Source organism: Ambystoma mexicanum, chromosome 2p (genome assembly GCF_040938575.1).
Source record: "Ambystoma mexicanum isolate Mex_15411 chromosome 2p, UKY_AmexF1_1, whole genome shotgun sequence".
In the NCBI taxonomy this organism is placed as follows: domain Eukaryota; kingdom Metazoa; phylum Chordata; class Amphibia; order Caudata; family Ambystomatidae; genus Ambystoma; species Ambystoma mexicanum.
In genome coordinates this window covers 1,418,491,309-1,418,508,373 of record NC_090923.1, presented here as the reverse complement: position 1 = coordinate 1,418,508,373, position 17,065 = coordinate 1,418,491,309, and the positions used below count along the sequence as shown (strand labels likewise).

Sequence of the window (17,065 nt, the reverse complement as noted above, 5' to 3'; positions counted from 1 at the left end):
ATTCCATTTATTGAATTGAGGTTTCTATATTTTTCCTGTGTACCTTTTTTACATGCATGAATTTGGCACAATTATCTTCATCTGTCTTGATTTTTCATCCCATGGTGCCTACATTTGTTCAGAATACTGATGCTTGGTCTTGAAGAATATGTTTTAGAAACAACTTTTATGCATGGACACTTTGCACTTTTCCTTTTTAACTTCATCTCTCATACCCTAAACAAGCCCAAGCCTTTTCCTGTGTTGGTTGTGACACATTCGTTTTATGACATTTTATGATATTTTGATTTGCTGCTATATTTGTGTCTACGTATTTGTCTAAAAACTGTGATTCTTATGAAAATTGAGTAATACCAGTGTATTGTATTTTATACGATCCAATATTGTGTTAGGTTAGGGTCTTGTTCATTTGCTGTTTACAATACATTATTTATTTTTAGATATTTCGGTTGTACTTTATCTATTTTTTCAAAGATATTAGTAAAGGTACATTATTAATAGAGATGTTTTTTGATTCCCAGTGTGATACCTACATTTTTGTCATTTATGTTTGTGTTTCTATCTCTTTGTTTATGAGGATATTTATTTATACATACCCTGATGGTAGAGATAGTGAAGAATAGGGGTAATCTTTTGTTACCTATTTGAATCACAACCACACAAGATAACACTGGCACTGCCAAATCCAACAGCACACCGGCATAACCTCATAGGTGTATCTTGCTGAACGCTAGATCCTTAGTGGCTCATGCTCCTGCCATCAGCATCCTCATCACCATGAACAAGCCTGACATCCTAGCCATCACAGAAACGTGGCTGATCCCAACAGCTGGCCCTGAGACTTCAATCGCTCTCCCTGCAGGTTACGCCATCCTACGCAGCGATAGAACAAATAGAAAAGGTAGGGGAGAAGCATTCATCAGTCTCTCACTCTGCCAAGTGAGCACAACCGAGCTCCCTAACTGTGAATCAATTTATGCGAAACTTAACTGCACCTACAATGTAGCCATCAACTTTTACCTTATTTACTGCCCTCCAGGCCCAATTCTGACTTTGGAAGTCTCATCACCCCGGGGGACTTCAACTTCCACTTTAACAACATGGCCAACACAGAAGCCTCAGCCCTGACCAAATCAATCTCTGCCTAAGGCTGCACCCAACGCATTGTGATGCCCAAGGATATATTCTTGACTGGCTGCTGGATCTCAGGTGTAACACAGCCCAATGTCCTCTGCCCATGGTCAGACGACCATATCATTACGTACTCCATCCCTATCCCAAGTAAACAGCCTACAACCGGCACAGGCACGGGACCCCTTATCATCCCCACTCTGGCACGGAGCACTGGGAACCTTACCAGTGCTCACATCCTCCCCTTGCTCAAGCATCTGTTGTCCACCGTAGGGGATATCACCATTCTTGTGGACCGCTACAGCACAATCCTAGGTAACACAGTTGATGCCCTAGCCCCTCTCAAAATCTGAAAAGTAAAAATCACTAGACACCACAACACATGGTTCACTAGCGACCTCCGTGCCTTATGCACACAAAAAAGGGTAGCTACAGCCACTTGGCAGAAGGACCCTACCACCACAAACAAAGCATTGTTTGTAGACATTGCAAGAAATTACAAGCAAAGTATTCACACAACTAAAACCACTACCTACAACAATAGAATTGGTATGGCCCCGTCCAGTGCACGCACAGTATTTGTAATCCTTTGTGAGCTAGAAACTCCCATTGCCCCTCCAGCCCTAGCGGTAAAAGGAAACACCGGGTTTGGCAGTGTCCAAGACACTTTGACTGATACATTTACTCAGTTCCAGGCCAGAATTACCAATAAGCGCTCCTGCGCAACAGCAGATTTGCCACTGCCTCCTCAACCCGAGATGCCTACAAATACCCCCCTCTTCCAATTCCAACTGATCTCAGTCGCTGAGTCGGCCACCATAATCAAGAGTCTTCATTTATCCAGATGCAAAGGCGACACCTGCCCGGCATCCCATGCCAAAGACTGCGCTGAACCACTGCTTCCTCTAATTGCTGTCATCACCAACTCTTACTCTGCGTCCTGCTCCACCCCCACCACCCTTAAGGAATCTTGGATCTCCCTGCTGCTCAAAAAAATCCTTAAACCCAACGATCCCCACTGACTACTGTCCTATAACTACTGCCCCCTTCCTCCTGAAAATTATTGACAGAGTGGCTTACCTTCAAATTCGAAACTTCCTCGAATCCCACCACATTCTAGCCACCAGACAAGTAAATGAAACTTTCTCTTCAGTTCAATGTTACTATTAGTGGCACTTTTTTTTAGTTGAAAGGCTTTTTTCATGCTTTTATAAACCCACCATAATGCCAATGGTTTTTGTTAAATATATCCTAAAGCTTTAACCACGAGAATATCAGATTATACCACACCGATGATCCCTAATGAGGAAGAAATGTGTATTTGTGGTTGTCTGCATTCTTGAGAGCTCTCTTCCTTTGGTTGTATAATTTAGTACAAGTTTCAGGTGCAAAAAACATGCATTTAAGCTCCTGTGCATACCCACAATGCACTGCTCAGCGTCTCTGAACTGGAGGTGAAGTTCCAGGGATGGTTATTGGGTGGTTCTTCAGCATGTGTTGCTTAGCTCAAATCCCCTATTCTACTCTATTTTCTTAATGTGCAGGTGTTTTTGGATATTAATCTTGAGGTGTGTATACATTGATCTGGCAATTAACACCCTGGGTGGATGCGGCAGCAAATCAGGTTACTTTCGCCTGCATGTCACCTTCATGCTGCACACTCACCGCCACTTACATCTCGGTTGTGGCACCACTGCATCACTCCTCACCGCCTCTCCTCAAAAGCATATGGGCCATCTAGGAAATAGAAGAGGGGCTCAGAATGGAGCCCAGTTTACCATTTCCATGCGGCCATGTAGGGTGAGTATATATTTGAAATAACAGGCCATGCGCTAGCCACAACTTATTCTTTCAAAAGAATTGCATCAGGAAGTAAACCTGCAGTGCTAATAGCAATAATCCCCCACCTCGCAGGCTTCACCAGCCGGTAACGACCCCAGGGCCCGACATTAAGGCCCTCACTTTTCTTGGGCCTGTAACTTGTGCCCGTGCCATTACTGGCGCAAGAAGCCCATGTGGTAGACGATTATGTAACCCTGCACCTTGCACACACAGCCCAGCACATGTAAAGTTTTTGCCCCCCCCCCCCACACATTGCTAATGCTTTTGTCTGCTGCGGTCTGTCTGCTACAACAAGCGAACCATCACAAGAGAACTCAAGACAGAAGAAGACCAAAAAAGAGCAGCAGCAAAGACTTTGCGACAGCCCTGGCCATGTTGTCGCCGAAGAAAGGCATTTTTATACTGAGTTTTTGTACAGTGCACTGTGTGGCACTGTACAAGGCTTTAAAGACTTTTAAATATGTTTCATATTTTAAAGGACTATTTTTGTATTGGTGAAGGTGTTTTTAGAGATGCATCAGCTTTGGGTGAAGTAAATTGTATAACAAGAGGATTGGATTGGTACTGGTGAGTCGCACTCTGCCTCCCAATGGTAAGTTATACACAATTGATGGAAGAGTAAGTCAAGATTGATCAAGATATCAGCTATGAGTCTTTTAATTTCACAAGAAGTCATCTGACACGTGTTTTGACCTAAGCAGACTTTGTGGAATTGGTGACGCAGCTCGCCGTATGCAATATAGTGGTCAAAGGGCACTCATAAAGGTTTGAACCCATTCAACTATCTATACTTTAAGTGAATTGTATATAGTGTCCTGTGATTACCCTTTTAAAAAAAGAAACTCTCAAAAACTTGCTGGTGTACTGGAAGAGAAAAGTATAAGTAAGCCCACAACCACTAAAAGAATCAACACAAGCATTCCTTCACCCGACTTTCTTGTAACCACTAAAAGAATCAACACAAGCATTCCTTCACCCGTCTTTCTTGTAACCACTAAAAGAATCAACACAAGCATTCCTTCACCCGTCTTTCTTTTAACCACTAAAAGAATCAACACAAGCATTCCTTCACCCGACTTTCTTGTAACCACTAAAAGAATCAACACAAGCATTCCTTCACCCGTCTTTCTTTTAACCACTAAAAGAATCAACACAAGCATTCCTTCACCCGTCTTTCTTTTAACCACTAAAAGAATCAACACAAGCATTCCTTCACCCGTCTTTCTTTTAACCACTAAAAGAATCAACACAAGCATTCCTTCACCCGTCTTTCTTTTAACCACTAAAAGAATCAACACAAGCATTCCTTCACCCGTCTTTCTTTTAACCACTAAAAGAATCAACACAAGCATTCCTTCACCCGTCTTTCTTTTAATCACTAAAAGAATCAACACAAGCATTCCTTCACCCGACTTTCTTTTAATCACTAAAAGAATCAACACAAGCATTCCTTCACCCGACTTTCTTTTAACCACTAAAAGAATCAACACAAGCATTCCTTCACCCGACTTTCTTGTAACCACTAAAAGAATCAACACAAGCATTCCTTCACCCGTCTTTCTTTTAACCACTAAAAGAATCAACACCAGCATTCCTTCACCCGTCTTTCTTTTAACCACTAAAAGAATCAACACAAGCATTCCTTCACCCGTCTTTCTTTTAACCACTAAAAGAATCAACACCAGCATTCCTTCACCCGTCTTTCTTTTAACCACTAAAAGAATCAACACCAGCATTCCTTCACCCGTCTTTCTTTTAACCACTAAAAGAATCAACACAAGCATTCCTTCACCCGTCTTTCTTTTAACCACTAAAAGAATCAACACAAGCATTCCTTCACCCGTCTTTCTTTTAACCACTAAAAGAATCAACACAAGCATTCCTTCACCCGTCTTTCTTTTAACCACTAAAAGAATCAACACAAGCATTCCTTCACCCGTCTTTCTTTTAACCACTAAAAGAATCAACACAAGCATTTCTTCACCCGACTGGTTGAAAACGATTTACATCACAAAATGATATAAGTGCCAATGATAGCAGGGCGACACTACATAACGTCAAAGGATTAACAAGGACTGGGAATTCTGTTTGCCAAGATAGGGAGGAAGGGGGTTGATGGCAGCCAGTTAGAGAACAATAAATGGTAGCCTCCCAGTGAGCGTCAGGGATGAGCTCCAAACACCTGCGGGAGTGTGCAGCAATGAAGGCGCCCCGTCTAGAAGCATGACTCGGTACACCACCTTCAGGGGGACAGAAACAAATCAAGGCAGATCGTGACGATGGATCTAGTGTGCCATGATCAAGCACAACAGCCCTTTCCTGGCCTCGCCGTCGCTCTTTGTGCTCTGCTACCACTGTAGCGTTTGCCAGCGGCCAGTCAGAATCAGGACTCCTATATTTAGTTTCCTAAATGCTTGCGCAAGCCATTGGACTTTTTATTTAGAAATTTGCAAGTGGGAATGAATAATCAGAATACGGAATCCAGATTTTAGAATATTTGTAGATATCCTAAAATTATTCAGATAGCCATTGTGTTCAGTGCATTAACCTGAATGCAAGAGAAAAAGACTTCCCAACATACATTGACCCAAGGTGAGGGCAAGCTTTGCTTCAGCCTGAACTGATAATTGGCAGAATCTCTGTCCATGCACATTTCTTAAACATAAGCATTCAATTATAATTTGCACTTCCACCAGTACCATAATATTGCATATATCAGTGGGATTATTTATTTTTAAGAAAAATAAAAACTCAAAATGCCATAATTTTTCAATAAATCTATCACCATGCGATCAACTGTCTGGCCCAAAACTCCAACAGGGTAGAAGACAGAAAAGGAAGTGGAACTCACGCGAGCATGGCTGAATGTTGCAGATCTTATCCTCTCGGTCCGGCCCTTCGCATGGCGATCCAGTCCCAGATGGTAGTGGGTCCGTGCAGAAGCGATACCGGTTCTGGAGACCAGTTTCGCAGGAGGCTGAGCACTCGCTCCATGGAGTCCACTCTGACCAGCCGCCATCCACTAGTGAAAGAACACAGAAAATATGACTTTCGCCTATGGTGCAGGTTCTGACGTGCTTATTGGACCAAGGGTAGAAGTACAAGTCGCTGATTCAGATATAATAAGCTGGATCACATGTCAGGCTTGCATGGCTCTACCTCAGTCTCGCCTTGCTTTCAGGAATGCTTCCCTGCCAAGGAGTCACCTGTCAACCTTGGAAGAGTGCCTGAGTGATTAAATATTCCAGGATTCAAACCTGTGGCCAGAATGTTGTGTGGCTTCCAAAGGAAGAAATTAGCAGCAACTTCCCTTTCTGAATGCTGTATCGTCCCGCTGTGACCGCATAGGGGAGGATTCGGAAAGCCATAATCAACTGCTATGACGTCAAAACAGGGGGTATATAACACTGTCCCTGCAAGGTATTTTTCTTCTTTTTAGGCTGATGTGAAGTGAGGAGAGAGGGGAGGTGAGGCCGCATTACTAGTTTGGTGTTTTTACCATTTCCAGCAGTCGCAATCACAGTAGATCCACCTGATTTTCGGTGGCACAGTGGCTGTGTTTACCCCCATTCCTAGTGTCCATAGGATTTAATTGGGGATTTGCCGATTTACCACCTGTGTTAAATCTGCCTGTGCTAAACCAGTCATGTTTTAGGGATAAGTTAGAGGAAAACCCTCAAGCAAGTGCAGGAGGTATATCCTCCACTTTACCCCCAAACTGGGAATCTGGCAGTGTGCAACATCGCCAGCAAATTTGCTGTAATAGATTTACTCCCACTTTTTCACCATTTTCTCCTGGACCGCTAAATTCGTGATGAGACCCTTCATATGTTTTATGCTGCATGCGGTCCCTCATGCCCCAACACGCACCCCCTGTAATGCTGGGCCATAAGGGACAGCGCAGGAGTTGGGGAAGGAGTTCAGGATTTGGAAAAGGGGCGCAGGGGGAATATATACAACATAGCATTGCAGAGGGGTAGCTTTCTACTACAGGGTGCATTATACCTTGGAGTTGTGAGCTACATCATAGCCGACTTGAGCTTCCCTTTCATTCTCTCTCAGATGTCACTCGGGACCCCTCGGTGTCATATCTCCCCACAGGTGATAGCTACCCTATAGTTGATGGTTGGTAGCGTCTATAATTCTGTGCATTGCACACTGATTTGTGAAGCATGTGCGATAACCCGCAGAGCCATCTTGCAGCTACTGGCTGTCCCCCAATCAATGGCGTCCATCCTGTGGCCCCGATGTGCTTGCCCTTTGGCTGAAGTCTAAGAGTGACATCTGCAGTGAAGGACGGTCCTAATCACTTTGTATGAAGATCAATCATGCCCAATCATTCCTGACACGGCACAGATTGCACCATCACACAAAAGGAGTCAATTGCTTCCACGACGAGGAAACCCCCAGGTGGCGTGTAACATGACACAAATAAGCCACAGTCATCCATGACATAATCCCTACTAACACAGCAACATCGGTCCATTATCTCACATGTACTCTTGCATAACAGCAAACAATCCGCAATCAACACTGTGACACATGCCAGTGGTTTCGGTTCATTTGACCATATTTCAAAACCAGTTACTTTTTTAACAACAATGTCCCGAGAACCTGTGCCACTCACATTGGATTTCATGAGGGAGAACCCTGTGACCCCGTTACTGCCACTCTTCCATGACCCCATCCTCCTGTGGGGATATCTGATGTGGATGTATGTATGCATGTATGTATTGTCACGGATGGTGGCACATACCCCCAGAACCCAAAGGACAGTTCAAGGGTCTTTATTCCACAAATGGTTTACTTTAGTTGAATCATGGCATTTATTCTGGTCAGGTTGCGGGCAGGGTGCACTAACGGGCTTCCCATGGATTCGGTCCACCTTAACCCAGGCATCCCTTACCCGCGGCAGCTGGTGATCGGTAACCTCTACTATCTAAAGGCTAGCTATAGGGGAGGGCCTAAAGGCCAGTGCCGTATCTATCTGGCTCCCTCCCGGGGGGTATTTCCAATCGGTCCCTAACCTAACACTCCCTATGCTCTCTCAATAGAAATTACACTTTCTTTTATGCCAATACCAAATACCCTACACCGTTCACTCACTGGTTCCTTTTCTCTCCTCTCCCTGATATGTCTACTCCCTCTGCCTTACCCTCTGTTCCCCGTCCCTTTTCACTCCATCTGTTCATCTTCCCCAATCTATGCCCTTCTGTGCCTCCAATGTTCACACTCTCTCTCTCTTTGCTCCTCTTTCCTCACTACAAACATTCCCACACACAGCTTCAAACATACAAATGGTACCTCTCTCTCTCTCACAACCAATCACCAGCACCAACTCCGCCATCAACTCCTCAGCCCATCACTCCACTGTCCTTCCTCTCGCTAGTCTTCCATTCCACCTACACTCCTTCTAACCTCAGCCATACAACCCATACTCTGTCCCTCATTCACTCTCCTTCTATAACTCTCTCTTCCTGGTTCTATCACCCTTTCCATTGGTTCCAATGATCACCTGTCTCTTTGGGACAATCTGTGACTATGCTTTCCCCAGAGGGCTGGTTACACAGAGGCAAAGCTTTAAAAAAATATGTTTCCCCTCTCCCTCCACTGATAGGACTGCAGTCTCTGTTGTTTCTTTGGTGTGCTCTGGGTTTGGTATTTCAGTTTGCACTGCAGTGTATTTGCTTTTCTGGTATGTTGGGAGTTGTTCCCTTGTAGCTCTGTGCAGGTCGTATAGTGCTTGGTGTCTCTCTCTCTCTAGTTGTTTCACTCATTAATCATCTCCAAGAATTCTCGTACTTGAGTTGCTGACGTACAAAGGAGAATGTTCTGGCTAGAAAATATATTGGGAGGAATTGTGTGACAAAAGGTGGTAGCAGCATTTTAATTGAAGGCACCTGAGGAGGTTTCAGAGACTGGGCCCCACCCCTACTCCCACTTGCAGCCTCTGAGACAGGTCTGGTTCTGGCTTTCGCCCTGGTAGGCCCCCTTCCCAGGTTGAGAGTGGTCCCCTAACAGGGTCAAGACCCAGACTGTGTCACAGTATGTATGCGTGAAGGGAAGGGTATGTCTGTGTAAGTTTGCGTATGAGGGCAGTGTGTATGGTGTGTATGTGTGATAGTAAATATGTGAAAGAGAATGCAGTGAGAATGTTTCAGGTGCACACGTGAATAGAAGAGGTATGGGTGTGTGACTGATTGTGTTAATGGGTATGAACATGTGTGGGCTTGCCAGGCTGGAAGACATTGGTGAACGCAGGTAGCAAGGATGCCTTTTCATAATATGGCATAGCATTTTACACTGACATTAAGGGCAAAGCCTACATGATGAGTGTACTTAGATATGGTGGGCATTTGTACAGCCAACCAGCACTGCTTTCTTACTCCGCCATTGTATGTTTTCCTGCCATTAAGGGCAAATCCAACATAATGAGTGTTCTTATGTAGTCATACATGCCTATTTCGGTCTAAAGGGTCTGGACAGGTGTTCCTGCTGGCATTTGTTACTGGCATCAAAGGTAAAGACAAAATGAGTGTTATTGCATAGCCAATATGGCCTACACTGGTGCAACCTGTCTTGACAGGTTGAAACAGTGTAGGAGTGGCTTTTTTTTACTAGTGTTAAGGGCACAGCTAACATGATGAGTGTTCTCATGAGGCCATACTGGCCTACATTAGTGCCAATAGTCTGGATCGGTTTCCTTACTATATCATGTCATTTTTTTAACTGGTATCAAGGGAAAAGCCATCATGAGTGTTCTTACAACACGACACTGGCCTACAATAGCGCAGCCAGTCTGGATATGTTTTCAACTTGTCCAGACTCTGCACACCGATGTAAAGTAGTATGGCCACATAAAAACGCTTTCTTACAGTTGCATGGCATTTGTTACCAGAATTAAGGCCAAAGCCAACCCGATGAGGGTACTTAACTGGCCATACTGGCCTACATTGGTGAAGCCACTATTGACATGTTTTCTTACTGTGGCATGGCATTTTATGCTGGCATATACTGGCAAGGCCATTGTGAACATGTTTTCTAATGGTATTGTTATTCACAGTATGGTCAAAGCAAACATGAGTATTTTCTTATGTGGGAAGACTGGCACATATTTGTGCAGTCAGCATGGACATGTAATGTCATAATCAGCATGAAAATGTTTTCAACACAGATGAACAAAATCATCATGTAAACACATTAGAAAATGCTCCTGCGCTCTATTGCTGACTTGGCATCTAATGGATTCTTTTCATATCTTACCCAACAAAACCGATTGTGAACTGTGTGGATTCCACCCAAATGTTCACAGAAAGTGTGCTGTAAAATGCACTATTTTCACCGAGTATTTAAAATGTTAAAAGGGTGAATACCCCCCAAAAAACACTGCTTGGTTGGTTTGAGCTCCCTAACTACACGCTACCGATCCAGCAAATTCATTGGAAATGCTTACCCCCCCCTCCAAAAAAGAAAACCACCTACCACCATTGCAGTAAGGCGCGCTGCTTCTTGCTGAGGCCAAGAAATGTGCAGGGTGTGGGGAGTGAACACGTATTGTGAATGAGACTGAGGGGTGATCATTTCAGATCCGTTAGTGGCAATGACGGGGTGCACAGGGAACGTGAATGTGCAGAGCGAGGTGTGGGGTTTTGAAGATGCATTTTTTTCAGAAGCGGTCTCTCGAATGCACTGTCAAAAAACACCCAAAACACAGCCATATGATATAACACCTGGGTGTGGGTGTGGATGAAAGATTTTGCCAAACTCCTGAGTCAGTAGATTTAGAAACAAGAGGATCCTCCAGCTCACCACAGGGCTGGGATTGTGCAGATCTGCATACCAGACCCTCCCGGGCCCCCTTGCAGCCACCAAGATCATTATCCACCTGTGGAGCTTGAACCTCTACAGGCAGGGGATCACAGCAAGCACGTACATCATCGTAAACGTTCACAGAATCAACAAAGGATCACCCAAGGAACCTCCCCATTGAAAACTCTGTGAAGCAGAATTGAGGGCATTTCTGGTGAAACTGTGTTATAAATAACTCCACCCGTAGAACAAACCACATCTCAAAGATGCGGCCTACCTCAGACTAGTGCACAGACCACTCATGTGCCTCCCAATGCTTCCTGCTGAGGGTGCCCAATCTCACATTAATTCTACTTCAAGATCAATAGCCTTGAGTAAGATGCCCTTGCCAGTCACCCACACCCACAGAGACTGTGCCTAGCTGCACAAATCCAGGAAGCCAAGGCTCCTGCACTTTTATTACATATTGCAAGGTGGGCATGCTCTCCACCAGAATCAGCACTCCCTTGCACTGCAACTGAAAAGCCTGGAAGGCTAGGTGATTTGTGCCCAGCTGTGGGGTCTCCCTTCTCTCTTCGACCACAGCTCTCAAATATCCTGCTCCTTGAGATGGGCACCCCAGCTTATCATGCAATCATCTGTGATGACCTGCACCTGAACACTTGGGTGAACAAAAGGCTCACACACCATCTCGGCTCAACCAGCTTAAGTCCTGTGCAAGAGCCGCACTCACCAGCAACCCATCCCCCAAAGCCGCAAGCCCCTGATTCCTCCTGGGCCTGAGTTCCCATTGGAGCATCCTCCGGGGATGCCTCACCAAAGTAACAAGAAGGTTAAAAGGGGCCATCAGGCTCATCAGCATCAGAAATATCAGAGCTTCCAGCTTGAACCCCCGGTTTAAAGTTGGTCAGAATGTTCCTGATCACCTGATGCCTTGCTGGGTAAACGTAATTAATGTCATGTCCAGGATAGCCCCTAGGAAATGCAGCCATATGAATGGGTCCAGATGTACCTTTTGAGGTTCAAGGACAAACATAGGATGAATACCAATCCCACAGTCTGTTTAAGTGCTGAAATGCCCCTCCTGCTTGAATGATCTCATTAGCCAATCGCATGAGATAGGGAATGCCTCTTTACCTGCCAGATGCAAGTTGATCCCCACGACTGCCATTGCAGTTTTGAACACTGTAGAACTTATGCTAGTGTGAAAGTGGTTCCATGGCCACAAAACACAGTTATTTGCTGTGAGTCGGAAAAATACACGTCCTGGAAGTCCAATGCACCATGTCTATCTCGCCCCCTTGGCCCGCCTGATCTCTATCTTTTTCCTCTAACATTCAGTATTATGTGGATGGCATTCAGCTCTCTTTCAGGCTACACTCGGCCTCCTCCTCGCTCATCCCTGACTGTCTTTCCGCTATTCAGGCATGGTGCTCCTCTAATGTTCTCTGCAGTAATACCAGTAATATGGATATCCTTTTCATTGGGACCCCTGCTCCTGCTTTTCCCCTTTCACTCTGGCCGGCCTCCCTTGGCCCTGTGCCCTCACCCTCTTGTGAGACAAAAAACCTCTCGGGGTCCTTTTCTACTCCACTCTCTCCTTCTCGCCACACATCACGTACATCTTCAAAAAGTCCCATTTCCAACTATACCTCCTCAGAGGTATTCTTCTTTTCCTCTCCCTCACCCGCCCCACCAGAATCTCACTGTTTCTAGAGCTCTGGTTCTCTCTAGGCTTGACTCTTGCAACAGCTTCTTTCTCAATCTACCGAACTCTACCCTACGCCCTCTGCAACTCATCCAAAACAGGACTGCAAGACTTATTCTTGACTCAAGCCTAGGGAGCGAATCTCTCCGGCTCTGAAATCCCTCCACTGGCTCCCGGTGGCTGCAAGCATCATCCACAAGGCCTTCTAGGCCCGGGGCCCGTACTATCTCCAACGCTCTCTTCCTATGTACCTTCCTTCCAGAGCCCTGCACTCGTCTACTTCCAATTCTCGACGGGTGAGTTGCTTCTCCAAGCAGAGACTGGGTGGTAGATCTCTTTCCTCTGCAGGTGCCTCCCTGTGGAATGGCCTTGCTGCCACTCTTCACCTTGAGCCAGACCTCCTTAAGTTCTGGAAGGTCCTCAAGACCTTCCTTTTCTCTTCGTTCTTCTCTCTGCCTCTCCCCTGCTAACATTTCGCCACCTCCCATTCTTTCTGCCTTCCCTCTGCTATCCTTCCCTTCCTCGTGCTCAGTTACTTTGACTGGTTGCCTGGTGCTCCTCTGAGTCATAAAGGATTCCTGCCCACCCTCCGCCCAGTCCCTAGCACTGCACCTCGTGCACTGCCACCTGGCTTTCCTTGCACTTAACCCAGGGCACTATTCCACTGGGTGCACTTCTCCCCCTTCCTCTCCCCTGCACTTCTTGTCTATGCACTTGCACAATCTAAATGATACTAGACCTATTAAGATCATTGGTCTTCTCCCCTGTTTTCCCCTCCATGTCTGGTTGTGCTTTGAAACGCTTGTGCATATGCCCATTATAAATAACCTATCAATCAATCAATCAATCAATCAATCAATAATCCAGTAACTCTGCACAAGACCGCCTAAAATCTGGTGCAATGCTACCATTTTGAATTTCTCTTTTTTCGTGTACTTGTTTAGATACAAATTAGGCCTCAATTTCCCTGTTACTCTTTAGGATGTGAAAATATCTTGACTGAAATGCGGTAAGGTGTTCTTTTCTAGGCACCTTTTCTATAGCTTCTTTTCACGCCATCTGCTCTACTTGAGGGAGCAGGTCTGCATGGTAAAAGCTCCTGTCTTTTGTTCTGTTGTATTGTGGTTTGGAACCTGGAGGAAGAATCAAGGACACACTGTCATCTCTTTTCACAATCTGCAGGACTGACAGTTCTGTGGTCACAGCTCCCCATTCCCTGATGAAGTCCCCCACCCTGCCCCCCCCCTGTCTGGTGATGTATGTTCCGAGGACACATCAAAGTAGCTTCCCTGAGGAAGCTGCCTATTTAGAAACCACAGGCTGACTAACTGCCTTCTTCTGACCCCTGCCTCTATTAGGTTTCCACTATGTCTGTCCTCCAATGGGCATCTCCTGGCCAAAAGGAAGCTTCTGACAGGCTTTGACTTGTACATATGTGCCATTAGAAATGGCTTCAGGACAGGCAAAGGACCCAGCTACCTAGTCGTCTATCTCAATCTCCTTCATGGCCTCACTGCTTGCTGCAGGCAGGTGGTCAAACACATTCTCCACTACCTGCTACAAGGCAAACTGGTATCTCCTCAGACTTTCTGCCACTTTAACCGACCACGGGGCCAGAGACCAGGATGTGAACACCTTCTTCTCTGTGGCATCAATACATTTTGACTCACTATCTGCAGGCACTTGGGAACACATCAGGGTACCACCTCAAATTGGAGTGTGTATCACCAACAATTCTGCCACTGTTGGTTAAAAAAAGATAAAATGTGGTCCCTGTTAAGCTGGAACAGACTCTGACTTCTCCCAAATGTCAGCATTTGTGTCTTCAAATCAATCGTAAAAAGAATAAAATGTGCTGACCCTCTTTAGGGCCATTAGCATCACATCCATGATCTGTTCAATAATGTCAGAGGCTTGACTATTCAATGACTTAGTTACCCGTGTCATAAGGCCTACATATGATTCAAGATCTGCATTGGGGCACATGGGAACCTACCCAATGGGCATGTTTTCTGCCGAAGTGTCCAGGCCACTTGCGTCATGCAGATCCATGATGACCTCCACATCACCCTGCTTGCTCTTGCGAAAGCTTTCCTGAGCCGTTGAATAGTGTTCCTCCCAGTCGCCAATACCATACGCCACATCGCTCCCCAGCAACGCACCAATTCTCCTCCTCTATTATTGGCATCTCAACTTGGAAACCAATAGCGTTCCGCAATACTGCTGGGTCTTGTCAGGTGCCCAATGCAGCTTTGTGCCAGCTGCTCATTGTGCCACCAACACAACACATGACTCCATGAAGTTGACAGTGGTGTCCCTGTTTTACAGGTATACAATAACAATCTCTGTGGTGCAAGCCCTCCATTTCTATGCTAAATGACAGACATGGTGGGAGGCACAGTCAGATTTTTTCTCATCTCCGCAAACATGGTCAAGATTGCCTGCAGACTGGACATTTCAAAGATAAGGCTGCGCTGCAGGGGGTATATTATTGCTTAGATGCCACGTTTACCATCAGAGCTAGAAATGGAACCAGTTCTATATGATAACGTCGCCTGGGCAAAAGTCGCCAGGTTAACTATTTATTTTTTCCTGCACCCCTAAAAGCCTTCCCCCACATATTCTTGGGTAGGTATTATTTACTATTATATACTCCAGTCCCGGAATATTTGGGGAAAGTGCTTGATTTTCTTGGGAGTGCAGACATGGGGAAATGTTGCCCTCTGGCGACCTTTTCTCAGGCGGCTTTATCACCATGGAAACATACCAGCACGAGAAACTCCAAGACATGATATGTATCAAGACAGCAAAGAAGTAGCAAGCATCCATGATATGATACTTACTATCAGATTAAACATCCACGAACTTGCAGGAGGTGGCATTTGCAATCATACACAAGGAGCCACAAGAAAAGGAGCTGCAAGACGTGACACTATAACACATGCCTTCAGAGCAAGCGAGCCACAAGCATCCATAGTGACAGAAACCGCTGCAGGAAACTAGCAACATGCATCCACAACATAAAACTTACCATTGCAGGGAAGGTGTGAGCAGTTGGACACCTGGCCAGAGAGGCAGGAGCTGAGGAAGGAAGGGAACGGTGAAATGAGGAAAATCAAAAGAAAAGCAACACAAATGCAAATGGAGGCCTGGGCGGCGGTGCCATACAGGCATAAACAAACAACCCCACATCATGTCCCGCATCATACCGCCCTTCTCTCCTCACCTTTGCCTCCTTGAACCCCCCTCGCCCTCATAGCCCTTACACAAAAATACACACACACACAAATATACAAATATATAGGTTCAATGTCTTTACGGCGGTACGATGTCCTTTCGTCGCGGGATGTTTTTTCGCAGGGTTTTGTACCGCAAATTTTTTTCTGAAAAAAACCCATCACATTTTTTAGAAAATGGGGGGGTTTGGCAGGGGAATCCCCCCCAAAATAAAAAACATTTGGATGTTTTTTTGCGAGAAAAAAATTGCGGCAAAAAACCCAGTGAAAATACATCCCGCGATGAAATGACATGGAACCCTTTACGACACCCTAAATAACAACATACTTTTAAAACGACATCTGAATAACAAAAAAGTCTAATTTGTTTTTTTACATTTGGGGGCTCCCCACAAACCCTCCGTTTCTACTGGCTTTTTGCCCTTCCCCCAACTACCCCCACCCCTTGTAATCCCTTACCCCACGGCATATATACTTTTACTAAAAAATGCAACTTTTTGTCGTTATTTAAGTGTTGTTAAAAAAGTGTTTAAAAAAATGGTGTCATTATATATATATATGGGATACATTACTCACCGTAATCGTATTTCTGATGCTTGTATCTGCTTAGATTCACATGCTGTGCATAGGCCGACATCTAGTGGAAGCTGCGGAGTATTACAGTTTGTTTTTCGAAAGTCGAAAATGGGCGTCGACACAGGCGTGCCAGTAATACTATCCCTAGTGTGACGTCCACTGTACCCAAGATCCCTCACGCGTGTAGGATCCTCAGATTGTATTTTTTCTGACATGAGGAAGCATGAGGAGTAGCGTGAGTACAGATAATCCAAGCAGATAGACAGAAAGGTAAGACTACAAGCAATCATGCGCCTTCTCTCGGAGGGGAGGAAGGGTGGGTCGCATGTGAATCTAAGCAGATACAAGCATCAGAAATACGATTACGGTGAGTAATGTATCCCTTCTGAGGCTTGTGGAATCTGCTTAGATCACATGCTGTGCATAGATTAGCGAGCAGTACCAGAAGAAGGAGGTGGGATGTGAGAAGGGTCATGAGCAAACAGGTGTCTTAGAACCGCTTGTCCCACTTGTGTATCTGTCTTGGAATGAGTGTCAATGCAGTAATGCTGAGTAAAAGTGTGAATAGAGCTCCAAGTAGCCGCTTTGCAAATGGTGTCGAGGGGAACATTTGCAATGAAAGCCAGAGTGGCACCAATGCCTCTAGTAGAGTGGGCCCTTGGCGTAAAAGGCAGAGTCTTTTCAGAAAGAGAGTAACACAGCTGTATACAGTTGATAATCCACTTCGAGATAGCGCCCTTAGAGACGCGATCCCCCTCTCTGC

The 17,065-nt window shown here is 45.3% G+C and overlaps 1 protein-coding gene across 1 annotated transcript in view; it reads right to left on the bottom strand.

Moving 5' to 3' along the window:
- The window catches only part of LOC138567897 (SCO-spondin-like), a 1,036,222-nt gene that overhangs the window by 392,045 nt on the left and 627,112 nt on the right, over nucleotides 1-17,065 (bottom strand). The window contains exons 68-70 of the mRNA XM_069646396.1: nucleotides 15,522-15,571; nucleotides 7,835-7,837; nucleotides 5,825-5,995 (exon numbers count right to left, since the gene is read on the bottom strand). Of these exons, the coding sequence (XP_069502497.1) occupies nucleotides 5,825-5,995; nucleotides 7,835-7,837; nucleotides 15,522-15,571 (224 nt within the window). The remainder of the gene's footprint in view (nucleotides 1-5,824; nucleotides 5,996-7,834; nucleotides 7,838-15,521; nucleotides 15,572-17,065) is intronic.